At 37.5% G+C, this 26502-nt stretch overlaps 3 protein-coding genes across 3 annotated transcripts; 2 read left to right on the forward strand and 1 right to left on the reverse strand.

Annotated features, from left to right (window-relative positions):
* The first annotated feature begins 294 nt into the window (after positions 1–294).
* rad21l1 (RAD21 cohesin complex component like 1) lies at positions 295–8400 on the forward strand. Its single transcript, XM_008414378.2, has 14 exons — positions 295–388; positions 658–824; positions 953–1082; positions 2113–2212; positions 2346–2446; positions 2616–2723; positions 3272–3382; positions 3478–3573; positions 4977–5206; positions 5284–5365; positions 6490–6632; positions 6708–6818; positions 7030–7104; positions 7917–8400. The coding sequence occupies exons 2-14, from the start codon at positions 678–680 to the stop codon at positions 8100–8102; spliced, it is 1620 nt and encodes a 539-aa protein (XP_008412600.1). The 5' UTR covers positions 295–388; positions 658–677; the 3' UTR covers positions 8103–8400.
* A 1295-nt stretch (positions 8401–9695) lies between these two features.
* On the forward strand, positions 9696–16394 carry snpha (syntaphilin a). The gene is made up of 5 exons (XM_008414377.2): positions 9696–9940; positions 12933–13059; positions 13941–14072; positions 14175–14324; positions 14758–16394. The coding sequence occupies exons 2-5, from the start codon at positions 13016–13018 to the stop codon at positions 15974–15976; spliced, it is 1545 nt and encodes a 514-aa protein (XP_008412599.1). The 5' UTR covers positions 9696–9940; positions 12933–13015; the 3' UTR covers positions 15977–16394.
* A 3849-nt stretch (positions 16395–20243) lies between these two features.
* Positions 20244–26448, reverse strand: fkbp1aa (FKBP prolyl isomerase 1Aa). The gene is made up of 5 exons (XM_008414375.2): positions 26286–26448; positions 26125–26172; positions 25603–25715; positions 22294–22469; positions 20244–21321 (listed from the first exon to the last, which is right to left on the reverse strand). The coding sequence occupies exons 1-4, from the start codon at positions 26320–26322 to the stop codon at positions 22338–22340; spliced, it is 330 nt and encodes a 109-aa protein (XP_008412597.1). The 5' UTR covers positions 26323–26448; the 3' UTR covers positions 20244–21321; positions 22294–22337.
* Positions 26449–26502: the final 54 nt, after the last annotated feature.

Here is a 26502-nt window from a genome sequence, read left to right on the forward strand (position 1 = left end):
ACCGTTTCTTATGTAAGAGTTACGGGGAAGATGTAGATACAGAGAAGTGTCTTACAGTCGAATCAAGCCGAAAAATCTCAAATATCACTCAAATCTTCCAAGCTTCCTTCTACTCGAAGGACGCGTTGACGCGAGGGAAACGTTGACGCTGATCATTTTATTTATCTATTTATTCGTAATTTATTTGCCTTGTTAATATAATAGGTATCTACACTGATCGTTGTCTTTCTTCGAGCAATAAAARAGTTAAATAAAAGAGTTACAGATTTTAAAATAACTCGACATAGTTCGTTTTCTGAAACGGAAGTGATAGTTGCTTAGCAACTAAATACGTCTTGTGCTGACGTTCACTAATGGTTGTCAAAATTCGTTTTCGCTTGAGCTAAAGGTAAGTCGTGCTCGTGATATCGGCACTATTATCTCCCTTACAACGTTTACATTTCATTTCTAAATGATGAAACATTAAATTTATGCCGATGTCATGTCTTTACCCATAAAACTTAACCCATAGCTGCCGAATTTTAGCTCACGACGCAGTGACAGCTAACGTTAGCTGACTTTAACCTGACCTAGCATAAACGATACACAGTGTTGTTGCTGTAAAGTTTATAAACATGATCAAAGCTAGCTTGACATTTCTTTGTTTTTCTATACCAGGTCATATTAATCCTTTCACAATGATGTTCTTCACGCAAATGTTCACGTCCAAAAGAGGTCCTTTAGCCAAAATTTGGCTGGCAGCGCACTGGGAGAAGAAGCTTACCAAGGCCCATGTGTTTGAATGCAACTTGGAAACATCCATCAGAGACATCCTTTCCCCTAAAGTACCACTTACGTCCTAAAAATACATATCTACACCTTTTAGAATGAAATATATCCATTTGTTAAACCCAGTTAACTTGCAGAATCTTAAACAGCTGATTTTAAAAATGTGAATCTGATTTTCTTCTAGATGAAAATTGGTTTGAGGACTTCTGGTCATCTTCTTCTTGGCGTGGTCAGAATCTACTCCAGGAAGACAAAGTATCTCCTTGCAGACTGCAGTGATGCCCTGGTCAAAATTAAAATGGCATTCAGGCCAGGTAACAATTACTTTTACTGTTTAGCATATTTTCTTCGTTTCATTTTTTTAATTTATAGTAATACATTTTAAAAAGTTGATTATAATATTTTAGAAGTTCCAAGAAATTGTAAGAGTTTCTATGCAATCTGAAAAAGTAAAATAGTATTTAATTTTTACAGCTCAGGGTTAGCATGGAAGACACAAAATAATGTATAAAGATTTTGGGGAGATTTTCAGACTTATCTTTTTTGACCCATTTTCTAAGCTAACAATCTGAATTTCCACCATAACTTGGACAAAATGACCATGAAATCAACCTGTTCTTTTTCAAGTTTTTATTTTAAAACTCCACACACAAAAAACGCCTCTAAAAACTTCATATAAAGAAAAATTTAGAAATGGTAAGCCTTGTAATGTTTAAACAAGGTTTATTATGAAACACTATTTTTCAAAGTAGTGTTTCTTACTGCTTTATATATTTATGTCTTATCTTATTTACCTACATGCAGCGTGTATTTTATTATGGTGTTTGGAGCTAAACCCTTACCATTGCTGTTATATCATATTTGTTTTTATTTGCTAAAAATTGGTTATAGAACTTTTTGGTTATACCAAGCAAAGATTTAGTTTTTATTTACAGAAAACGAGAAATGGTCAAAATAAGGAAAAAGATGCAGAGCTTTCAGACCTCAAATAAAGCAAAGAAATCAAGTTCATATTCATTTAGAAACAACAACACTAATGTTTTAACTCAGGAAGAGTTCAGAAATCAAGATTTGGTGAAATAACCAGGAGGTTTTCAATGGGGTTCAGTGCAGTGGGCTCTTAGTTTATCATTCATTTGTAAACTCATAATGTGTGCAGGCTATAATTTAAAAAAATTAATAAGTAAGTCCTATTTTTGTGATTGTTTTATTCTTGCTGAATTATAAACATGTAAAAAAAATTATGTTTCAATACTGCTTTTAATTGAAATAATTAAGTAATGCGTTAATCGATTAATCGATTAATGCATCGATGTTGCATTAATTTTTATGTCAATATTCCAGGTCAGACTGATATGCCTGTGGAAGGGCTTGAGGCGACGGTGAAGGCGATCACTCTGGTTGAAGATTTCACCGCCTTTGACACGCCGCTGCCGCTGCCCAGGTGACAGCTCAGGCTCCACAAACACTCACTTCCAACATGTTCTCCAATTCTCCTGGAAATGTTTCTAATCCCCATGGACACGATTTCAGATGATTAATTAGCAAGTGTTCTCCTTCATTTTTGATCGTCTAAGTGACATCGATGTGGACCATGTGTCCCTGAACCAGTGTCGCTCAGAGGACATCACTCTGAAAGAGGATTTCGGACATCAGTTTTTGAACTTTCAAGACATCGGTGAGAGAACGATTGTTTTCATCCTCCTCCAGAGTTTGATGTTTATAGTAGTTTTATCATTTTAGTTTCTGTTAATCAGGCAGTATCCATTTGTTTTGACACCACATTACCTAGGACAAAGCTGCTTCTCGTTTAGTCTTTGTCTCTTTTCGCTCCTTCTGACATGTAGGAGATGAGTTACAGAGCCAAGCAAATACACTGCTGGACCAAAGCTTTGACGACTTTTCAGCACATAGAGACGGATTTGGCGATGAGGAGAACGAATTCGACATACTTGGTAGGTCGAATTAATTACGCTCCTTTTTGTTCTTAAGTCTAATGAATTGGTGAACTATTTTAAATAGCAAAGCATTTTTTCAACTCTTTCCTTTGTTTTGCTAAAGCTGCAGTGTGTAACGTTTATAAAATTATTTTTTATATATATTTGTTCAATTTGTCACCATGTCCTGACAGTTTGTAATTAGGCAGATAATCTGTGAAAACACCAATCTCCTCCACCGTCTCTCTGAGCTACTATTGAGAAACACACTGACTAAGAACAACCAATCAGAGGGTGTTATTGCTGTCAATCATTCTCATATACATGCTGCTAAATGTGCTAATGCCGCAGAAACAACTTGTGATTACAGGAAAACCATTTATCCGCCATTTTCAGTGGTCATGGTCTCTTAATTTTTTTACAGAGCTGTGTGTGACAGTTTAAACAAATATGTAAATAACTATTTCTTTTTTATAAAAGTTACTGCAGCTTTAATGTTTATTTCCATTAAAGGCAACAGTTTGTCATAGATTAAAGGGATCTGCTGCTTCTTGGTTTCCCTTCAGACTTCCTGACAAACCCCATCGATCAGACTGAAACCCAGAGTTTCATCCAGGAAGAGCTGCAAAGTGAAAATAAAGAAGGTTCTTCAGTCCAGGATGATGAACCTCACATGGGTGACGATGTTTTATAAAACAGCACTTTTGTGTCTGGAACAAACTCTGTGGGTTTTTATGTGTGTGATGGTCGTGTTTCTCCTGGTGTTTTCCAGATGTTGACCTCGGCTTTCCTGAGGAGACGGTAACTGAAACCACTCTGCTGACCAACGATGGGGACGCTTTCGCTTTAGAACCCGTTCCCATCACGCGTAAGCAAACGCCTCAAACTGGGATCCTCCATTTCCCAGTGATCAGTAAGGAATCAGCTGAGTTGTTGCGATGACTGGGTCTGTCGCAATAAATCAATTATGAAACAAACTCAGTAATTTCTATTTGTTTTATTGTTTTTCTCTTTTCTCTCTAAAGCTGGATGATAAAACTCTTCAGTCTGATACTTTGGTCTCAAATTGCCCTTTTTTAAAATTACAATTTAGTTTACACAGATTTCATAATTCATTTTGTTTTTCCTGTTTTATTTTGGATATTTAAAACATCTCCCAGTCCCAGTGTTAAATATTCATCAGAATGTAAAGTTTAGTGATTTTTCCAGAATGTGTTGTTGCCATTATCATTTTATCACTTAAAAATGTCCCAAAGTAACAATATTATCGTTTATCGCAATAACTTCTGGGATGATTTATTGCCCAGCAATATTTGTGATTGTGACAGACGTCACAATCGCAACTATTAATACAAATTCAGTCATTTATTGTGGACTTATAATTTTCACCAGTCATCGCAACTTTTGCTCACTAATAACTTAAACATTTTCTTTGATTTCTGACCAATCACTGCAACTCGGCTGAACTTTGACCAATCCGCTTTGCCCTTCTAACTTCCTGTTTCATGGTGTCTCTTGAAAACCAGACTTGCAGGTTTATGTTAAACTGTAAAAATAGATTTTTTTTTTTTTCAAAAAAACATTTTAATATGCTCTATAGCAGTGTTTTCAAAGGGACGGCCACCAGGAGGCGCTACAGGGCCACTGAAAACTTCAGGGAAGATGAGGAGAAAATGGCAAAAATAAAGAAATCTAGTAAATGTTTTAAATCAAAGTATAATTTTTTTTATTTTAAATATCTAATCTATATTTAAATTATTATAAAATAAATGCTCATCTTGGCCAACTAAATTCAGAAGGAATGAGGCAGCATTTATGCTAAACAAATAATTATTGAGAATAAAGGGAAAAAAAACTTTCTAAACTTTGATATTTCTTTACATATTTCAAAGCCCAGTTCTATTGGACCGACTTCTACTGTTTATCCAGTTAATGTTAATTTTAATGACCGATATCAAATTCTTCTTTTGGCAGTTCCTCAGGATGTGATTTTATTGTATTGACACTGATGTTTCAAGAAGCTACTTGGTAATGTTATGTGGACTTAAAATATTAATTATGTTAAAATCCTTTTTTGGATACTGAAGTGCAGCAATTTKAACTGTTTTGTAAAAATAAAGCTTTAAAAAACTCAACTTTTTGAGAGAGGTGCTACAAAATCAGAAATTTTAATTCACAACTACCACATAAAAACATCGTAACCTCCTGGAGGGACTGAGAAGTCATGCAGCCTTTTTGATTTTTAAAAAAAATTATTGTTTTTTATTTAAGCAAACTCTGAGAGAAAGCTGGGTAAGAGGAAACGCAAGCTGGTGGTCGACCAGATGAAGGAGCTGAGCAACGACGTCATCAGGGAGCAGATCTCGGATTATTCGGATCTGGTCGCTCCGCTGGACATGGCCCCGCCGACGGTGCAGCTCATGCTCTGGAAGGAGAGCGGCGGAGCCGACAAACTCTTCTCCAAACCCTGCTCCACTCTGGTCAATCCACTCATTAAAGAGGTAAAACTCACAGCATGTTTAGTCTTTTACCGTATTAATACCTGATGCCTGTATGTAAACAGATGTTGCCTTCGCAGGTCTTTGCCAAAAGTGTTTTCCAGGTGAAATTTTACAGCGTAGAAGAAGAGGTTGAACAGATGCGGCAAGAGAAACAAAAAGGTACAATTACATGAATCATGCTTAATGTGGTAATGTGCAAATGCGAAGACAGTCACTGAAACACCTGATGAAGATGCATAAAAGCCTTAAATGCATTTTCTTATTGCGACCCGCTGCAGAAACACAGAATCTGTTGTCTAGTTTCCAGAGCAAATAAGACAAAATAATATAAAACTCTCAAGTTTCTTCTCAGCAAGATATAAGATTTTGTTTTAAGTCAATAATTCTTGAATATTGATGAAAAAGTGCTAGTTGCACTGGGAGATTATTTCACTTATAACATGGGAAAAATGTAAAATGTTGTGTTATAAGTGAAGTAACCTGCCAGATAAAGAGCCAAAAAGTGAAAACGTGTTTATCTATTCCTAACTCTGTAAGTCGTTTGTTTATGTAAAATGTTTTGGTGCAGGAGAAAACGGCCTTTTATTAACCATTCAGACTAACAGACCCACCAAAACTGTCAGATTACCCTCAAAATTAGACCAAATAGTTTGAATGTATTTTTATTTTCTTTCTTTCCTTCTTTCAGAAATATTGTCATGTTTATGTTTTAGAGTAAGAATAGAAAGTTTTGCTGTTTAGCTTTTCAATTTTTCACTTTTATCCAAAAGAAAAGAACATAAAACTTCAGATAACTCACAAACGAGATGTTTACATACATGGAAAAACGTCTCAGTGTAGCAGAAAACTGTCATTATTCAAGATGTATACAGAAAAAAGGAGTAAGTTTCTGCAAAAAACTCAGAAATTATGAGATCAGAAATTCTCTAGAAAAGCTCAATGTCAAATTTTCAAGATAAAAACTCAGAATTTTTTACATCAACTTCATACATTTTTGAGAAAAAACTTGGAATTTTGAGGTTCTTTTTTTTTTTTTTTTTTTTTTTTTTTTACAAAGTTTCTGAGATTAATCCCAAAATTTCTGAGTTTTTTGATGGAAACTTTTGCCTTTTTTTGTTTTTTATCTGCAGTGATCCTAATTTGTTGTACATTTGTGTGATAAGGGAAAACAAATCCCTCATTGACCACCAGGGGGCTCTGCATGTTTTAAGACATTTTTATAAAATATTTTTCCAGCAGATTTGTTGTTTGTTTTCTACTTGTTCGGATTGGTTTCATTGCAGCTCAGGGAGACATCAGCTCCCTCTTCACAGGCAACGCCAGTCTGGGAGATTCATCCGCAAACACTGAAGTAACTCACAACACTGAGCTGATGGCCTTTGACCTCATGAATGACAATCAGGAGACACATTCTGCCGTCCTCCATGTAAGCTCACTTGTATCTCCTGAAATGTGAGGAATGTCGTTGTTTTTTTACTTCTTTGTGWTCTGTGTCTGTCAGGATGAACTCAGCGTAGATATCGCTCATTCTGACCTGCCATCAGAGGACTCCATGTTTGTCCATCCCTCTAACGTGGAGCAACGCACTCAGTCAACTTCTGTCCACACCCAGGTGCTTACGAGGAAACAGACGCTTCCTGTCGCTTTTCTCCTCCTGCTGGCCTCCTCTCCGGCTCTAAATAACTGAAATGTCTGAAAATAGCTGGTAGGGAAGCTTTAGTCTGTCGGCYCCTAACAGATGGCAGGTGTTAATTTTCCCCCTGCTGGCTGGACGATGTGCGCAGCATCCCTGATTAAAAACATGGTGCTTTTCCAACCTGCAGTCTCTGCTGGGGAGCCAGGACTTTGAGGAGAGCAGAATAACCAGGAGAGCAATGAAGCTTCTGAACAACCTGAAGGTAAAAGGCCTGCTACTGAAAAATAACAAAACTACAGGTGAAAAAATAAAAGACGGGAAAATAAAATATCATTAAAGATCCAAAACATAAAAAAGGTTCCCTTATTAAAATAAGAACATCCAATTATTTTCTTTTTTGTTGACAAATTTTTCTTGATTAGTAGTTATGGGCCAAATAAAATCATTTAAAGGGCCACGATTGGCCCCTGGCCACACCTTGGTCACCCCTACACAGAGATACCCAAAAATTATACTGAAGTAAAAACGGCACTACCTCAACATATTTTAACCCAAGGAAAAACGTATTTGGTAAAAAGTCTACTCAAGTACTGATCAAGTTATCAATTATTTAATATTTAAAAATGACGTAATCAGATGGACCAAAATATAAAGTTAAATAAAAAATAACAAAATCAGGGAAAATAGAAAAATTCAAATTTTTTTTTTTCAATAAAAAACTTAAGACACTTTATCAAGAGCTGCAGGTGTTTCTGTGATTAAAACATGTTTGTTTTCATTCAATGGGTAAAAATTTCTGAAAATTTACTCCGTAAAAGTACAGAGTGGTAAAAATACTCCTAAAAGTACGTTTTGTCAAAAAAGTTACTCAAGTAAATGTAACTAGTTAAATGTGCATTAACACATTTTATTCAAAACTGACAGTTTTTGTTTTTTTTGAGGATTTTGCTACACAGAAATTATTTCTGTGTCTTATTTTCCCCAGGTATGTAACGACTATTACAAAAACTAAAACTATTACTATTACATAAACGGAACTGATCTGACGGATGTGTTTGCGTTTTGTTTGTGCAGCACAGCCACGCCGCCGGAGATCCCGCCTTCAGCCTGCTGTCGCTCTGCAGAGGAAACACTCGATCGCAGGCTGCAGCCACTTTCTTGTCCCTGCTGGTTCTGAAAAAGCAACAAATCGTGGTTCTGCACCAGCCGGGCCCGTACCTGGACGTCTCTGTGGCCCCCGGGCCCGAATACTACACCTGAAGCGGTTCTGGTTGTTTGGAGTAGATGCCGTTTGGTCACAGCAAGCTCATTTCAATTGTATGAAACTCGTGTTGGCCTGTTTCTGAAAGAGAAAGTATTTATTTTTTATCGTTCTTCGTATTTTGTAACTTATTTCAGCTGCTGGTTTTTTACTTTCCCACCTGTTTGGTTCACGTCTTGTTCGAACGTCACCTGCATGTCGGAGCAGCTCCATCCCAGGTGTGATTCATTTAACCTGAGAGAGAAAACCCAGGTGAAAACTTACTATGTAAAATATATAAAGTAATTCTCACACCTGTGTAGTTTGATGTCTCGGTTACAATAACAGGTTTGTTGTGTAATTTAAATATTTTTAGGTCCGTGCCAACAAAGTTTTAATTTTCTGTAAGCTAAAATCATCAAAGTTATAAGAAATAAGGGCTTGGAATATTTACTCTTTACGCACTGAATCTAAAAAATAGCTTAAGTTTAAATTAATAGACTATTTATTATCCACGTTTGGCTGTAGCAAGTGGTTCACATGATTTATGTCAGAAATCAAATGAGAATTGGGGAAAAAAAACATGGAAGAACATGTAGTTTTAGGCTAAACACATTAACTGTAATGTAATCAATTCACAAGCAGGAACTTAAACTGAGTCGAGTTAATTTACCGATAGTTTTCTCCACATCACAAGTGAAATTTTATTCCTTCCTTTAAATGCAACCTGTTCATCTCATGACCTCAAGAAAACAAAGTTTGTTTTCTCAAGATTAACTTAACTCGAAAACTTGATTTGTGGGGGAAAGAAATGGGGGGGAAGTATATATGTGGAAACAAGAAATGAACTCGATATCTTGAGAAAAACATTGGAGAAATTAATTTATCTAGAAAATACAGGAATTGATTATCTCAAAACTATTTGAAAGCTAAATTGTCTCAAGAAAACCATTGAGAAATTAATTTTAACTCGAGAAAACCATTAAATTAACTCGAGATAATGAGTTAATAATGAAAATTTACTCGGTATCTCCAGAAAACATAAAATTAAGTTTTTTTTTTTTTTCTTGTTTCGTCTGTTTATGGACCATAATTGAGTCTAAATAAAGAGGATTATCTTGAGAAATCAAGAAAAAGTATTTGTGGATAATATGAAATTAAGTCATTATCTCTAGATAACCATCAGGAATTTAAGTCGTTATCGTGAGAAAATGGTTAAGTAATGACGTTATTAACCATCGTTAAGGAGTTAATAATGGAAATTAAATCGCCATCTCTAGGAAGCCAATTAACTCCTTACGTTTAGAAAACCAAGAAATTAAGTCATTTCTGGAAACCCAGTGGGAATTTAACTCCTTATCTTGAGAAATCAGGGATTTAAGTCGTTATTGAATTAACTTAATGGTTAGTTAATTCATCTCTAGAAAACCATCGAGAAAAATGATGGTTTTCTACTCTCGGCTGCCGTAGACTGTATGTGTGTAATGAATCTATATAATATGCGTTTCACTCAATTAAATAAGCGATAAAACTATATTATTGTACTTTGTAGATCCCTCCTAATGTGTTTTCAGGCTGAGTGTTTTATCGGGTCTGGGTTGTGAGCGGCTGCTCCGCGTGTCTTGCGGGGATGTTGCGGGTCTCCAGATGAGGCGTGATGAGTCCCTCCTGTCACTTTAAGAAGCAGCAATGCAGCAGCGGCTCTCGCCTCATTTCGTCTCGGTGCTTCATGGCTGCAGGATGGACTCTCATCAGCACCGCCAGCACCTCTTCTACCTGCTGCCGCCGGGGACCATGAAGTCGGGCCGGAACCGAGGCTCTTCCGCGGTGCCGAACCGGTTCTGTTTCACCAGCACAGGTAGAACCCGTCCGCTTCCGAGCTCCACCTTTCCATCCACTGTATATAGGACACTGCTGAGTCTGGGTTCATCTGGGTTCGTTTTATTTGCTAAGATGGAAAGTAAATTCTGGCTGCTTGACTCTCTCTCTCGTGCGGGGACTGTTTTTTTTTTTTGGTTTCGTTTTCGTTTCTTATCGTTTTAATTTCTGTAAAATAATTTTCTGCGTGTGACAGACGAGAGGGATTCGCTGCTGACATTTTAATCGCTGCATCATTTGAACCTGAAGCGGTCTGGTTTCATCCTCCTCCTCACTTACGTAAGGTGATTGCGTATTTCTCACCAGCTCTTTGCCACTTGTTGCGCAAAGCAGAGCAGAGCTTCGTCCTAGAAAAGGAGGATGTAGGACGGGGAGGAGAAGCAGGCTCTCCTCCTCCAGACCGCGCGGCTCTTCATCAGGTTTATGAAACTCTGCTGAGATCCGGCAAGTTCTGAGGAAAATGGCGACATTTTGTGCTCATTTCAGATAARWATTTCCCTTTAAGTTCATTGTTTACACTCTGCTGTACTTAGTTTTACATAAATGTACGATATTTCTGGCTTGTTTGAGTTATTCACAATAAAATAAATGTTTTTGTAGAAGTAGCAGAAGTGAAGTTGTGCCTCATTTGTAGTTCTTTGCAAAAAATAAAAATAATTCAGAGACCTTTAACTTCTCCACAACAAAAATGGTACTGTAGTACAAAACTTTAGAAAAACACATGATCTGAGAAGTTTTGTACATTTCTATTCAGTCATATTTACTCTCATAAAATCTATTGAAATTAATGTTCTTGTTTCCTGACACCCTTAAATAAAATCAGATGTAATTAGTTGGAATTAGTATGCGTAAGTGAAGGATTTATATTTTTTATGATTGTGTTGTAGTTTCATTGTTTTTGGTATTTATTGTTTGTATTGATTTAAGTTTTGTATTGACTAAATTTGTGTAAGGACAACAGATGACTTRAAGCYTTTTGGCTAATTCTGCCGTATTTACAGAAATGTGAATTAATGTGCATTGTGTCCCTTCCAATTAAACTAAATTAACATTTTTTAGAATGTTACTAAATTCAATGCTTGTTGCACTTAACTGCTTCAGATCATTAAGAAAATCCAAAATAGACAAAGATAAGCTGAAGAAATAAAAACATAATATATTCAAATGATTTTATTTATTAAGCGAGAAATCCAAACCACCTTCTCTCTGAAAAAAGTAAACATCTCTTAAAGTTAATAATTTTTGTCTGACATAAACATTTCCAATAATGTTTAATGGCCGAATTTTCTGCTGAATCRTTTTAATCCAGAACATCTGAGGGTTTCTGAGCCTGAAAGGACACCATGGCAGGCCGGGCCTCAGGGGGATTTAAACCTGAACTGGGTCACTGAAAAACCTTCAGTTTAAGGTCAAAAAATGACAGATTTCCATTCTTTGCTCCATTAATCTCTGCAAATCATGTCGGTATGATGTTCTTTTTCAGAAAAACAGAATGAATTAAAACAACCATGCCACACATTCGGGCCTAAGAGAAATTTACAGTGTGAACTTCACACACTGCAAAAACGCAAAATCTTACCGAGTATTTTTGTCAAGTTTTGAGAGCAAATATCTTACTAAGGTAGAAACAGGAAAAGGAAAAAGTAACTTTCAGCAAAATATAGGAGCTTGTTCTAAGTCAATAATTCCTTAATATTAATGAAAATGTACTAGTTGCACTTATAATAAATGTTTTACCATGTTATAAGTGAAATAATCTGCAGGTAGGAATTAAAAGTTCTTTGTCTGAAGAGCAAGTGATGGAAATAACTGTGTACTACTTTAAAACAAAGATGCATTTCAATGAATAAAACTATAACAGAGTTGAAAAAATGCACTACCAGCCCAAAATAAATTAAAATAGTCTTTCACACTTCTGAGTTAATAATTAGGACAATGATATATTGCTTGCAAATTATATTGCTCATTTAATTCATATGTCCATGAAAGTTTGTTTTAATTATTGAGAAAAGGTTTATACAAGATTTTTTTCTTCTTCCTGCTCTCTTTTCACTCGTATAGTAAGTGTTGAAAAATAAAGTGTTTGCGAATTGATGAAATTTGTTAAATGAAGTGAAACTTTTTAGTTGGGTCTGGACAATAACTCAATAACAATATATATACCCATGATTAATATCAACAGATGATATATCTGGAAGGATATTCAGCATATAGAAAATTCACTGAACTCTAATCCAGAACCGCACAGCATTCTGGGAAATGTAGGCAGAGGAAAGACTTTAGCTGCTCAACCTCCCAAAGCCAGATAAGTTAGTGGGACCAACTAACTCACTCATTCTTTGGTTGCCTAGCAACGATCTGTGGAGTAACTGACGCAGCAGCAGTTTAAGGTTCCGCCATTTTGCCTCATAACTGCTTTTAAAAAAAAGCACCGCTGTGGAGAGAAAGCTGTGGTTAAACAGGAAAGGTCACCTCAGACATTTAAAACAAAAAAATATTCAATAATTGGTCCTGGATATGAAACACTTTTTTTTGTTTTCAGTCATATTGTTCAGCCCTAATTTTATTACATAACTCAAATCCTAATCCAAGAGAAGGTTAGCAGTAGCGGTGATCCATCTGTTTCTAACAGTAACGAAGAAAAGCAAGTAAATGTCTCTGCCAACCTCCAGTAATCAGACTGCCGTGTTGTTCTTCTGTCAGTGTTCGTTGAATCATGTTTATTTTCAGCTCTGCTGCAGAAGGACAGCCCAGGCTGTGAACTCACTGGTCCTCATTGTGTCGTCGCAGAAAGAAGGCTTTATTTCCTGCTAATATCTTTCCTAAGGGGTCAGACTGTTGTCACTGGGTTACAGTGAATATATACACAAAGCAGATCATTTAGGCAGAATTCATCCTCTTTTGGGATTCATCTGGCTGGATTTGAGCTTGTTTCTGATTATGTAATGTACTTATTTTGCTGCCTGCTGCAGTTATTACAGACTGGCTGTGAGGGCTCCTTGTGTCCCCTGTTAGCAACAGCACAGACGACCTCGGATTTGCTTTTTCATCCCAAATGTCTCTCACTCCGAGTCGGAAGTCATCCTCCATTCAGCGCAGGTAATTTTCAAAGTTTCAAGTCTCACTCAGCTGTAACATTAAAGGGAACACATGCAAAATTTTTACTTTACAGGTTTTTATACTTTCATTTGGGTTTCAACTGCTGCTAAAAACAACTCAGGCGCTTGACAAAAACGAAAAAAAAAAAAAAAAACCCAAAAACAACAACCAGCCCTTTTTTGGCAATAAATTAATGTTTTCTATGTCAGGAAAATGAGCCATTTCAAACACCTCCCGATTGTTAATGCTGTGTTCCAGTTATTTGTTCAGTTTGTAGCTGCAGGCAATACATGTAAAACTGATTTTAGACAGACTCTTGCTTGTCTTTTACAATAGGTGTGTTTTCATCGCAGCTCATTGCTGTTGATGCGAAGAGCAGCCATATTGAAACGCAAAGCCCACCTTACAAGTCGTAACTGGAGGTAGTTGGGAAATCCGACTTGGGAGGGGGTCCCAGATGATTTTTCCAACTAGGAAATCAGGATTTCCCAGTTCCAAATACAACTGGAAAGCAGTATTAGTCGCAATCGAGGAGCACTGCGCGGTTACCTAGCAACCCCAGCCAAGTCCAGCCCTGTTACCTAGCAACCCACGCTGAGCTCCTGCAAGTTTGGTCAGCTGATTTTATTGTACAATGGCTGCTGGAAAAGACGAGTGTTTTGTTGTCGACTTACCATCCAGAAAACCACTTTCTGCATTCTTGTTGGTTGTGCAGGAGGCTCCACTTATGCTATTCAAAGATGTGCGATTGTATAATTGAGATGATTTTCTTAATAAATTGTAACATGTTTTGTATCGTCTACAAACCTTTCCTAACCTGTTTATGGAAGGATAATAAATCACCTTCAAGGCTTTGGAGTAAAGTCTATTTTCCCCTTAAGGCGCTCAGTTGGAACAAGTGGCGGCAGCAGGGGATGTTCCCATAGCGACACGTCCAGCACTTACACCTACCCCGGCCGGATGAGGGGTTCTGATGGCAGCCCCACAGCCCGGACCAATCCCAGTACGCCCAGGTGGGTTACTGTTCGGCCGCATGAGCAGAACAAGGGTTTTCGGTTGGTGTGTTAATGAGTTGGTGTGTTAATGGAGGTGTTCACCTGTTTGTGCCGGTTCAGGCGCCAGACGAAGCACACGGCCTGCATCAACAACCATGGGATCAAAGTCCCGGCGCCGGAGCAATACCTGACCCCGCTGCAGCAGAAGGAGGTCTGCATAAGACACCTGAGGGCCCGGCTGAGGGAGAACGTGGAGCGACTGCAGCACAGGTCCACCAGCCATCCATCCATCCATCCATCCATCCATCCATCCATCCATCCATCCATCCATCCATCCATCCATCCATCCAACCAACCAACCAACCATCCAGCCAGCCAGCCATTCATCCATCTACTAATCCATCCTTCTTTACTTCCATCAGTCCATTAATACATCTATTCATCTGTCTGTCCAACAATCCATCCACCCATCTGTCCAACCAACTGCCCGTTGGTTGGTTGGCAGCAGCAGCACCAGTCGATTAATCAATCCATCAATCCGTCCGTCCGTCCATCTGTCTACTAGTCCATACAGACATCCATCCATTAATCCCATACAGACATCCATCCATTAATCAAGCTATTTTTCCATTTTCTGTACATCAAACCATCCATCTTTCATTCATCCATCCATTGTAATAATCATTTTCTTATTATTTTCCAGGGACTATGAAATAGAAGAGTTGAGAACCCAACTGAACAAGATGCAGGAAGACTGGATAAAGGAGGAGTGCCACCGCCTGGAGGCCCAGTTAGCTCTGAAGGAGGCCCGTAAGGAGATCCAGCACCTGCATGAAGTGGTGGAGTCGGTCAAATCCAACATCGGCGTCCATGACCAAGACCCTCACGATTGCAAGCCATACTCAGGGCTGCAGGCAGTTCGGCCTGGAGGAAAGTCCAGGTCCTGTGGTTGTTCCCCCGCCAGCACCTTGACCCGCGGTTCCACCTTGACCCGCCGGAGCAGCGAGGCTCTGCAACTGGACCGCAATGCTCCAGAACCAAGTGGGGCGCCTCGCTCCGTGGGACAAACCCACCTGCTGCTGGAGGCGGCGCTCCTGTCCGAGCAGCTGCCGCACCAGGCCCACCACCTCCGGCCCGGACCGGCCGTCTCCCGCTCGGCCACCTGTGAGCATCTGTGCAGCGGCGGTTCCGTGCTGCCCACGTCCCACTCCTGCCACTCCCTCAGCAGCAGCTGCAGGTGCGGCGGACACGCCTACCTCCCGCATCATCACTTGTTCCTTCACTTACCTCAAGAAGAGCCGCCGCTTTCAGCAGCAGCAGCAGCACCAGCCGCCGTCCCGGTACCAGTCCTGGTCCCGGAGAAGAAACCGGAGGTCCGGTCTCAGGGCTGCAGCCCCACCATGACCTGGCTGAGTGAGGAGAGCAGCGCCGAACAGCTGAGCGTCATTTCCACAGGGAAACCAGAGATCACCACTTCGGATCCACGGTCAGTGTCAACATCTTTACCTCTGCTGTCGCCTCCAGATCTCCGTCCCACTGCTGCCGACAAACCTGAGGATATCAGAAAGGTGCTGGCAGGGCCCCACACCCACCAACCCAAGCGAGTAGAGCAACTTCCTGTTAGACAGGAAGCCACTGTACTGGAGTTTGACGAGGACGAAGCAAATGGAAGTGAGGACAGGCGTCCCCCTGAGTTGTCGCACTGGAGCCGCTACTTCCTGGTAGACCTTCTGGCTCTGGCGATGCCGGTGGTTCCCACCATGGCGTGGCTGTGCCGGGGGGCGCCGCAGGAAGTCGTGCCCGCCTACCACATCGGCTCCCTGCTGAGAGGCTGCTGTGCTGTGGCCCTCCACTCGCTTCGGCGGCAGGGCGCAGGCCGGGACAGGCCGACCGCTGACATAAACGGGACAACTTCAGTCTGACTCTTCAAGCCCACTTTTAGATTAACGGGGATCTATTTATGCCAAATTAACATTTTTATGCCTCCATTTGGATCTCAACTGCTTCTAAGAACAACCCAAGCAATTAAAAAAAAGAACATCAAGCTGTTTGACAATAAGGCTACGTTCACAATGCAGCCAAAAGTGACCCAGTTCCGATTTTTTGTCAAATCGGATTTCTTGGCGTGGTCGTTCACACTTCCAAATAAATGCGACTTGTATGTGATCTCCAAACTGCAAACGACCAGAAAGTGTCCCGCATGCACAGTAGAGGGCGCAATAACGTCACACAGAGAGCGTGTGCAGTGTTTTGCCGACCGCCATAAAGAAGTGCTCAGTGTTTGCGAAAGAAAACATGGATGCTAACGTTAGAGCATAGCTTACGATTTTGAAGTTGTTTTCCGACAGGAGTCAACACATTAACAACTTAATCCTCATTATCGTCCATCACGGTTGTTGTTTTTCTTCCCAGTATCAGGACGCAGAATAGTTACGTTGGTCGAGTATCAATGACGTTCAGGTCAGATGAATGCGACCTGGACTTCAGGTTGCATTTGAAAAAAATGTGACCTCTGTTGTTCATATGGTTGAGACTGCCATGAAAATATCAGATATAATTTTATCATTATATATTAAAAAAAAAAAAAATCGGAATTGGGTCACTCCAGGCTGCAGTGTGAATGCAGCCGAAGTTAACACTTTTTTAGCGGTTAGAAAACCGTTTCAAAACCTACCGTTACCTAGTATCTCCAGCCAAGCTCAGCCCGTTACCTAGCGACCCAGTCAAAGTTCCAGCACATGACTACTGGAAAATACACGTGTTTTGTTACTGACTTACCAGAAAAGATGTTTGTATAATGTTTGAAGACGGTTGTATAATGTCTGTTTGCAGCCATTTTCAAGTGCGTGTAAACATTGAGTTGAGGAGCGAGGCCAGCAGCAGCTTGTTTGGATTTAAAGTGACAGGAGGCCCTAAAACTGAATAATTATGTCCAAAAATGTAATGAACATGTTTTGTATTGCCCATAGATCTATTCTAACATGTTCAAGGAAGCATAATAGGTCACCTTTAACACCACCAGTCTAATCATCTGCAGATCAACTCTGCAGATGATTAGTTGCAGGCATCCTTGTTGGATGCCTGCTCATTTAGGAATTTTAGTAATCAAATAATTGCGCTTGTAATTCTGTCAGCCGGTTAGTGACTTAGAAAAACAAGAATTAGCTGGAATTGTTTAATTTCTCATATATTCCCTCTGCTTTTGCAATATTAGAGTATTATTGAAAAGTTTAATCAGTTTTCAAAAAGGGAATCTCATTACACAGAATTACATTTTAGTTTGGTTTTGTTTTTTCTCAGATCATGTTTATTATTTTAGGGCTTACAGCAAATGAAAACCCAAAATTCAGTTTCTCAATATTACATTTGGGATTTATGTCATGACCTACACCAGAGGTCTGCAACTTTAACAATCGAAAACACATTTTGCTCTCAGTCCAGCTAAATACAGCTTTAGCGCTTCAAATGTTAAAGTTTTGAAAAAAGACAACTTCAATTTTTAAAATAAATATTTATTATAGGAAATTTGTTGTGCGTTTTAAAGCAGTTTTATTTCCAGTTTTAGATTTTAAAACAAATCAAAATGTGACAATCTTTGCAAACAGAGGATTGATAAATGTAAAGAATATAAACGGCTACTTTTAGTGTCATTCTGTTGTGCAAGTTCAATACAATTAATCTATAGAAAATCTGTAAAAACTACTAAAACATGCATTTGTTAGCATATTCGATCATTTTTGAGCTAAAGTTTTAAAGAGTTTGGTCAGATTGGATTATATTTGTTTTAGTTCATTCTTCATTCTGTTGATCGCTTTCTTTATGGAGATGCTGATTCCAGTTTCCAACAGGATGTTGTACCTGTTCACTCTGATAAAGGTACATTTCCGGATTAAAAAAACGTTCTCTATTGGCTTTATTTAGTATTCAAAATGTTATGAGTAACTGAATCTTAGATTTCCATTTTCACGTCATAGTCATCAAAACAATACATTCTTAAAATATATAATTCTGTTTTAGTGAGTTTTAAACTCGTTATAAACTTTTCAAGGATATTCTGATTTATGGAGAGTTGTAAGTGCCCAGCTCCTTTAACAGTTTGCATGTAAAGCACAGATTGTTTCAGACCCTGCATTGGTTTTGGTGACCAACCTTCAGGGCAAAAATGTACAGTTTATACAATTAAAAATAATCTGAAGTTATGTACTTCTCTTTTTGTATCAAAAAGATTTTAAATTAGCTTTAAGGAAATGTTATCTGTGTCGGAGTGCAAGAAAAAGCAGGAATTAATTTTAGTTTTACAAACTTAAATCTAATGTTTTAGAGCATTTTTACATGTTTGCTGCAGGTTTCTTGCGCTTGCTACAGTGTGTGAGGCCATTATAGATAAAAAAAAGGAGTCAATTTCCACCAAAAAACTCAGAAATTCTGAGATTAATAGTAATTTTCTAGAAAAAGCTTGGAAATTTAACTTTTCTTAAAAAAGGACATTTCTGAATTTCAAGGTCAAAAATAAAAAAAATTGTGTTTTCATTATCTGTAAGCCATAATCATCAACATTACAATAAAAAAAGGCTTAAATATTTCACTGAGTAATGAATCTATGGGTTCCACTTTCTGAAATGAGTCAAAAAGGATTAAACTTTTTCACGATATTCTAATATTTTGCGACAAACCTTTATAAAGGTTTAACACTCTGTCATCAATGTACAATAATTCAGTCCAGGTTTGACCAGTCTATTACAGTTATTACTCTTCTCTCAACAGCTATAAAAATACTTCAAAATGCTCTTTTTGTGTTTCCAAACGTAGAATAAAGTATTTTATGAACCTTAAACCGTGTTGTAAAGAATTTATTTTCTAGAAATGAAGAATAAAATGGAGTCCCGAGTTTTAAAACGGTGAAACACCATCTGACCAAATGCAAAAAGATAGGGGGCGCACTTTCCCCCAGAGCAAACGATTTGTTTCCCCCTGGTGAAGCTGCCTGCGTTTTCAACGTTTAGCTCCTTTGAGTTCCTGAAACTGAAATCAAACTTTTGTCAACCAAACTATTAAACTAATAATTTATTATTCTAATAAAAGTATATTTAATATATTTGACCAAACACATAACTGTCCTTAACAGCATGAAGAAAATGCTAAATTTTCTGAATATTGTAATCAATTTTTTTCCATGACTACCATGTTAACACATGGTATTCATATGGTAGTCATGAGTCATATGGAGCTAAATTGGCACCATAAAGTTTGTTCAATATTTTTCAAACTGAAAAAAAAATGTTTTGAAAAAAAAAAAGGTTCTGGGACTTTAATAAAATTAAACATTCAAGTTAAAATAATTTTGAAACTGAGGAAAAGATTAAGAAAAATAAATGCAACTGAAGAAAAAGTTCATAACCATAATTATGAAACTGGGAAAAAAGTTTTGGCACTGAAGATTTTTGAAAGTTAAAAAGAAAATAATTCCCAGCTTTCAAGATTATTTGCCCCCCCTTTCAGTTTTAATGTTCTTTTTAGCTTTCTGGCCCCAATTTAGTTCCATACAGAGTCTACCCAATAGACCAAACACATATTTATCATGTCGAGTTACTTGAAATATTTTGTCCTGCAAATAAATATAGATCCACGTAATCTATTGCAATTGTTTTTGCAAATTCTGCAGTAATAATTGAGATTTTATATATGCAGCTAAAGTACATTTTTCTGCTTTGAGATTTAAAACCAGATCTATCAAATCTTGTATGTGTCGACAATATTTCATACTTTTAAGTTAAGTTGCCTAATAAAGCTGGACTTTATAATAAAATCACCCAAAAAATCCTTAAAAAAAAAGAAAACACGAGTGTTCATGAAAAAAAACTTTTAACAGTGCAAGAAAATATTGCTCCTTAAGAGTAAAATGCTTCAGTTAAAAAGTTGTTTACATGTTACAAATCTCACAAAAGAGACGTCCTTTTTTAGACAATTAGTCAATTCTATATATATATATATATTTGTAATTAAGAGATTTACAGAAGATAAATATTTTATCTTCACACGTTTCTATATTTTTTGATAATCACAAAGAAGGAAATGTTGAAACTTGCTTCTGTTCCTACAAGAAATGAAAGCAACAAAAACTTTAAGGTGAGATTTAGAAGCAGCATGAATGTTTCAGTGTTTGGGGAAAAATGGGATCCATGAGACGGCTTGAGCAGTCTGAGAACATTTTATTGCAAAATATGGTTTATGGTTCACTTAATATTGCAGTCATCCAACTTTTTGTATCCAAAGCAAAAAAAAAAATTCAATATTCACAAATGTGCTTCAACACTGCTGCCCATAAGGTTGGAATACAACATTTTTTAAAAATCTGTTTCTATGTAAATATGTGATTTGATTATTTTTCAAAATGTTGTTGACCAAACTCTTAGAAATGCAGAGTGATATTAATAATAAAAAAGCTAAAATGTTTCCGTCTTTATGGGCATCGGTGTGTATTAGATGTAAAATGGCACATTAATCACCCTGTTTCCTTTTGGTAAATAAGAAGCTTGTTTCCTTTGTTTCATGTTTGTTTTTTACTGTGCTGTAACACCATTAAATAACATTTCATAAATGAGGAAAAGCAAAGCAGTGTGATAAAACTGTGCACAAGAAAGCATTCCTTTGGGTAAAATGACTCCTTAAAATCCTCGGAAGAAGCAACAGAAGCAGGCCCAACCTTGTTTTCTTTTTAACTGTAAACATTACACAAATTCAGTCACTTTGAAAATTATGCAAAAAAAAAAAAAAATCTCACATCTGCTAAGACCTGCAGGTTATTAATGGCAACAATCTGACTTCTTTTTATCGTTTTTTTTTTTTTTTTTTTTTTTGATTAAACTCACATTGGAAACGTTCTGAACTTTAATTTTTCCCCACTAGTCATGACTCTTAAATCCTTATTATATTCACGCCTGTTCATCACCGGCTATCCAAACAACGCAAGAACCACAGGAATGATGACACTTATTTGAAACATGGTCCTGATGGCAAATATAGCCAAACAATGTCAAAATTAAGCCAAAGATTAAACAAAACGTCTAAATATATACCAGTAACGGAGCAAAAATACATGGGATGGGCTGACCTATGACTTAAAGTCTAACTTAGACAGTAATAATGAATCAAGTTTTAAAGCAAGTGAGATTATTCTGCATGAATCTGAAAAGGCAACGGACAAGTGATGTAGGTCCTATGCAGGAATCATCGTTATTCCCTCCATGTTCCCGGGACAGGAGTCAACCTGCGACAGGAAAAACACGACACGGTTCAGGAGGAGAGACTCCAGAGCTTAATAAGATATCAACTCAAACTGAGGAGAATGAAAAGTTACATGTGATCCAAAATAATGTGAACATGAGACGATTTCACATTGGAACCACCAGAGGGGGTCAATCTGAGCTCCAGACGCATCGACTTTCTTTTAAAAACATGCATTTATCACTGATCCTGTTCTGCCTGAGATGTTAATCCGTTGTGTCTTTATTAATTTAAAACATTGGTGTAAAAACAAATTAACTTTACGACTGCAAAAATACATTTTATCAAGTATTTTTGGTCTAGTTTCTAGTGCAAAAATCTTAGTAAGCTTGAAATAAGAAAACTGACAAGTAACTTTTTAGCGAGAAATAGACTTTCATAAAGTAAATAATTCCTTAATATTGTTGAAAAAATACCACTTCCAGGCAGTTTATTTAAYGAACAGTTCAGTTTGCATGACTGTTATGATAATTTGATGCTGATATGATAAAAAAGTATTTTAATAAGTATTAAGTCCAAAGTTTAACTTCAGAAGATGATCAACATTGCTAAATTAATGCATTATTTTTTGTTTCATAAATATTATGACTTTATTCTCATGATTTTAAAAACAATGTTGCCTGTCTCCTAATACTCAGTTGTAGAGTATTAGGCCTAGTATTCGCATTAGACCTGAATTCAAAGTAAAAATAAACAGAAACTGTACAGGAGGCTTGTCAAACAAGATGGCCGCCGTGTGCGTGCCGACTCTCTAAACTACGGAAACCTACTTGGTGAAAAATGTCCTGATTTTCCAAAGTTGAGAATAAGTTGAATTAGAATTTTGTGAATGGAGCATATGCCAAATTAATTTTTTTAAAGATCTACAGGCCTCCAGGTCATTTAAAGCTACAAACTGGACGCATCGCTGTGATCTAAACATCATCTCTGAAATAATTAGCTATTTCCAACTCACCCTAAACATCTGAGTGGAAATAAACAAAGCTGAGTGCACGAGTTTCAAGCTTCCAGCCCAAGCAGCTCCACGTCGAAGGTGAGAGTGGCATTTGGTGGGATGACCCCTGGGTGACCTTTGCTGCCATAGGCAAAGTCTGGGGAGCAGATAAGCTTCGCCCGCTGGCCTACGCTCATCTGTGGACAGAATGGACACAGACCTAAAAACTTCATGCCGAGTGAAAAACAGACCAATATAAACACTGAACCAAACAGTTAATTATGATGCAGCCAATTCCCCGGAAAGCCGGAACAACGGCTGAAACATAAACAAGTTGCTGAATAAAACGCTGCAGTTCTGAATCCAAATCTGGGGTTTGCAACACAACCTGGTCTCATTTGTGGTGTTTATTTTTCCACAATCATGTATCAAACTGTATGAAAGTAAAGGTTAGGAACGACTGCTGTTCATAAATACAATCTGTTTCCGATAAACAATTAATTATAATTAACTGATGACTGAAATAATTGCCAACTAATTTTGAAACCAATTGTTAACTGGTGTATAGACTCTAAAAAAGAAAAATTGGTGAAAGAACAAGACACTTAACCTGAAATTGTACAAAAAATCCCATAATTTAACATTTAAGATATAAAAAAAAAAAACTTTATCTGTAAATATGTTCTACTCAAAACTCCAACCGGCAAAATTGTAAAAATACATTTATTTCCAGCACTTTTTGCCATCCAATAATTGGTTAATCAAAAAAATATTCAACAATCAGTGCAGCAGAAAAGGCCGAGCTTTTCACATTCTTTGCTACAAATGATCAACCGTTCACCCAGAGAATGCTGTTATTGCATTTTTAGGCAATAAAATGGTTATTTTCTTACTTTATAAAGGAATTTAATTACTCAACCACTTATTAGCATATTCCTAATGTTTAAAAAAGGCTTAAATTAAAAACCTGCATCATGTGACAATTAATCGTCAGAATAATCGATAATTACATCATTGTTAATTGCATCTCTGCAATCTTACCGTTTCCTGACAAGATTTTCTTCTTCTTTCACTTAAATGTGAACATTAAATGCTTTTAATTTCTGGAACAGATCAAAGTTTCTATGGCAGATCGTTTAGATCACAGCCTTTCATTCGTGTTGCTCTGCTCTCTACGTCCCACTGCACAGCTTTGACTCATCGAAAGTCGGAGGAGCAAAATGTTCCTGCGTCTCCAAGCAGACTGAAGAAGAAAAACTAATTTCTCTGTTTGGTGCTAAAAACTCCTGACGGTTACACACACACTCTTTAATCACACAGATCTCAAACGCAAGGCCCGGGGGCTGAATCTGGCCCACCACAGCTCTTAATGTGGCTCATAAACACCAGAGGGACACGCAAATAGAACCTTAAAGATACCGGTTGTGTGATTAAATATTATTTAGTCAATATTGTTTTTGTCCAGTCCCTCCACTTTCTCGCGATTCCATGGTCGTGGAAATTTATGCAAAATCAATGACTTTTTCACACTTTGAGTTTGTTGCAAATTTTCTGCAAGAATTTTCAAAAACATTGAATATTATCAGATTATAGTCTATGATTGAGTTGAAGAACGACAACAAGTCAAAGTTAAAGCGTAAATATTGCAGAATTTCTTGTAAATACTTCTAAATCAGCTCCACAAAAATCAATAATTTTGATTGCAAAATTATTGCAATCAAAATTGCAATAATTTTGATTTCAACAAAAACAATAAAAATCCAGGAGGGACTGATCAATGTGAAATGTTCAATATTATTTGACCTTAAGTATTCGTTGAATTCAAACACATATTTATTAATATTTTAACAGTTTATTGATGGGTTTTATCAAAACATTCTGGCACAACCGGGCCTTTGAGATCATTCATAATCTTGATATGAATCAAGATTATTTTGATAAAAATCAAAATGAGTTTGAAATCCCTGATATAGATGATATTAGGCCTGAGCAACAAATCAGTAACAATATATATTGAAATAGACACATGATTAATATTGTTAGAATCTTTAATAATTTCACTGAAATCTGAACCGCACAGCATGCTGGGGAATGTAGGCAGATGATGCAAAAGTGCACAGAATATGGATGTGATACCATTTCATTCCTGTCATATCTTAAACCAGGGTGTTTTATGTCTATTTCCATACACATATTTAGTTGTTTTCAGGAAATTAAGATGAACTACAAGTGGAAAACAACACACTTACACATAAAGACAATTTAGAGAGACCAATTATCCTACTAGTCATGTTTTTGGCTGTGGGAGGAAACTCAGAGAAAACCCACACATGCAGAGGAAAAACATTAAATGAACGTCTTGTGACAGAGCATTCTAGCTATCAACTAAAAACCACCACAGCCCATTATGGAGATTAATGTTCATAAAAACTCCATGCATTGTTTAATGCAATAATTTTATATTCACTAAAAACGGTTTTGCACTTTACTCTGTATTTTACAGTGACCTACAGGCTAAAACGGCAAAACGCGGCACAAACCAAGTACAAAACACACACAAAGAAATATAACTAAATGCAACAGAAAACTGCTGCTAATGAAGAGGAAATGCTGCAAATGGCAAAACAACAGCAAGCCTGGAAACTCGCTCCACAAAAACACAAGTACTCCAGACCAATAGGGGGAGTCTGGTGTAAATATATTACCTTCATAAATGCTACTATAATGTAATTTTGTAAAAGAGTTTTTTTTGTATAGTGTGCGAAACAAATCAAGGAAGTACATTTAACAATATTATAGTTTCCAGAAGCGAAAAAATTTTGTAACTAAGAGGAAAAAACTGTCTGCCTGTTTGAAAAAGACATTAACTCTTTTTCTTTTGGGTATGCTGTAAAATAATGTCATCCCGTCTTTACTGATTGTCTGGTTACATATGATTTAGTGATAGACTCCCCCTGGTGGCCTGGAGGATTTCCGTTTTGTACTGTTTTACACTTGATGTTTTTTTTTTTTTTTTTTTTTTTTTTATTTTGCCTCCATTTCTGTGTAGCAGCATTTTTCGTTAGCAGCGTGTTTTTGTTTGTTTCATTCGTGTATTTTGCCGTTAATTTAAAAAAAAAAAACGTATTTCGTCGATTGTACCTGTCGGCCACCGTACCTTTTATAAACTTTTGACACATATGAAATATGACAGATTGTGAGCTCTAATAAAACCAAAACAACTGTAAACAAGCCTTTTGTAATTAAAGTAAACAAACCGACTAAATGTCCTCAAAGTGCACCGATTACGTCCATTACAGATTTTATCAGCTGTTCTGGAGGGTTTCTCACCTGAGCTACTCCCTCTTCCCATCCTCGGATAACCTCCTGATGTCCAATCTTGAACTTAAAAGGCTTTCCTCTGGACCTCGAGGAGTCGAAAACTTTCCCATCGTCCAGGGTTCCTGGATAGAAACAGACCCGGTGACCAGTTGGTAGTTTTTATTCAGCCTCAACCGTCAAGAAGTCACCGTTAGCTAGCGCTAGCTGGCTAACCGCAAAGCTTGCACCGTTTAGCAAACGGTTTATCTAAACAACCCTCCTAAGATAAAGCATCTCCGTCTGTGTAAATTAGAATCTGGTGGAGGGTTAGAGAGTAAAAACGTATTTTTACCCAAACGAAGCTTATTTTAGCTGCAGGAAATGTTAGCTTTCATGCTAACTGAGATAGCCAGCGGTTAGATCCAAGAACGTTTGGACTTGTTCGGACCTTTTTACGAACTTTGAAATCCTTAAGGACTTAATTAATACACAAAGTTAACCTAAAACATAAAACACGCTGCGTCTAAATCTGCGAGCATTCTTCCCACTCACCGACATAGTGCACCACGACGCGCTGTCCCTTCTTCGGGAATGTCCGTCCTAAAAAATAAAAAAACAACAAATAAAGGGGAAAACACGGAAGGTGGGGTTTCCTTCTGAACTATGCGGCCCAAATGAATGAAACGGCGAACTAAAACAAGTATTATCCTCACCGTCTCCAGGAGTTATCGTCTCAATTTCTACCCCCATTTTCGCGTTACTGTATCCTTTCTGTCGACCACCGCTGAGGACTGGGAGCGGAAGGAGGAGGCGTTGCGGGGTGTGAACGGATAGGAGGGGAATGCACCAAGTGCTGATGATAGCTGAACTGTCAATATACCTACAGGGCCGGTCCAAGCCTTTTTGGGGCCCGAAGCAGATTTTAATTTA

This window comes from Poecilia reticulata, linkage group LG7, assembly GCF_000633615.1.
Source record: "Poecilia reticulata strain Guanapo linkage group LG7, Guppy_female_1.0+MT, whole genome shotgun sequence".
Lineage (NCBI taxonomy): Eukaryota > Metazoa > Chordata > Actinopteri > Cyprinodontiformes > Poeciliidae > Poecilia > Poecilia reticulata.

Excerpts from the sequence above, each read along its gene's own strand:
- snpha (XM_008414377.2), top strand. The coding sequence starts at position 13,016 with ATGTCTCTCACTCCGAGTCGGAAGTCATCCTCCATTCAGCGCAG. Across the intron at positions 13,060-13,940 it reads TCATCCTCCATTCAGCGCAG|GCGCTCAGTTGGAACAAGTG; the intron begins GTAATTTTCAAA and ends TTTCCCCTTAAG. Across the intron at positions 14,325-14,757 it reads GTGGAGCGACTGCAGCACAG|GGACTATGAAATAGAAGAGT; the intron begins GTCCACCAGCCA and ends ATTATTTTCCAG.
- rad21l1 (XM_008414378.2), top strand. The coding sequence starts at position 678 with ATGATGTTCTTCACGCAAATGTTCACGTCCAAAAGAGGTCCTTTAGCC. Across the intron at positions 2,213-2,345 it reads ACGCCGCTGCCGCTGCCCAG|TGACATCGATGTGGACCATG; the intron begins GTGACAGCTCAG and ends TGATCGTCTAAG. Across the intron at positions 2,447-2,615 it reads TTTGAACTTTCAAGACATCG|GAGATGAGTTACAGAGCCAA; the intron begins GTGAGAGAACGA and ends TCTGACATGTAG.
- fkbp1aa (XM_008414375.2), bottom strand. The coding sequence starts at position 26,322 with ATGGGGGTAGAAATTGAGACGATAACTCCTGGAGACG. Across the intron at positions 26,173-26,285 it reads GACGATAACTCCTGGAGACG|GACGGACATTCCCGAAGAAG; the intron begins GTGAGGATAATA and ends TTTATTTTTTAG. Across the intron at positions 25,716-26,124 it reads CGTCGTGGTGCACTATGTCG|GAACCCTGGACGATGGGAAA; the intron begins GTGAGTGGGAAG and ends GTTTCTATCCAG.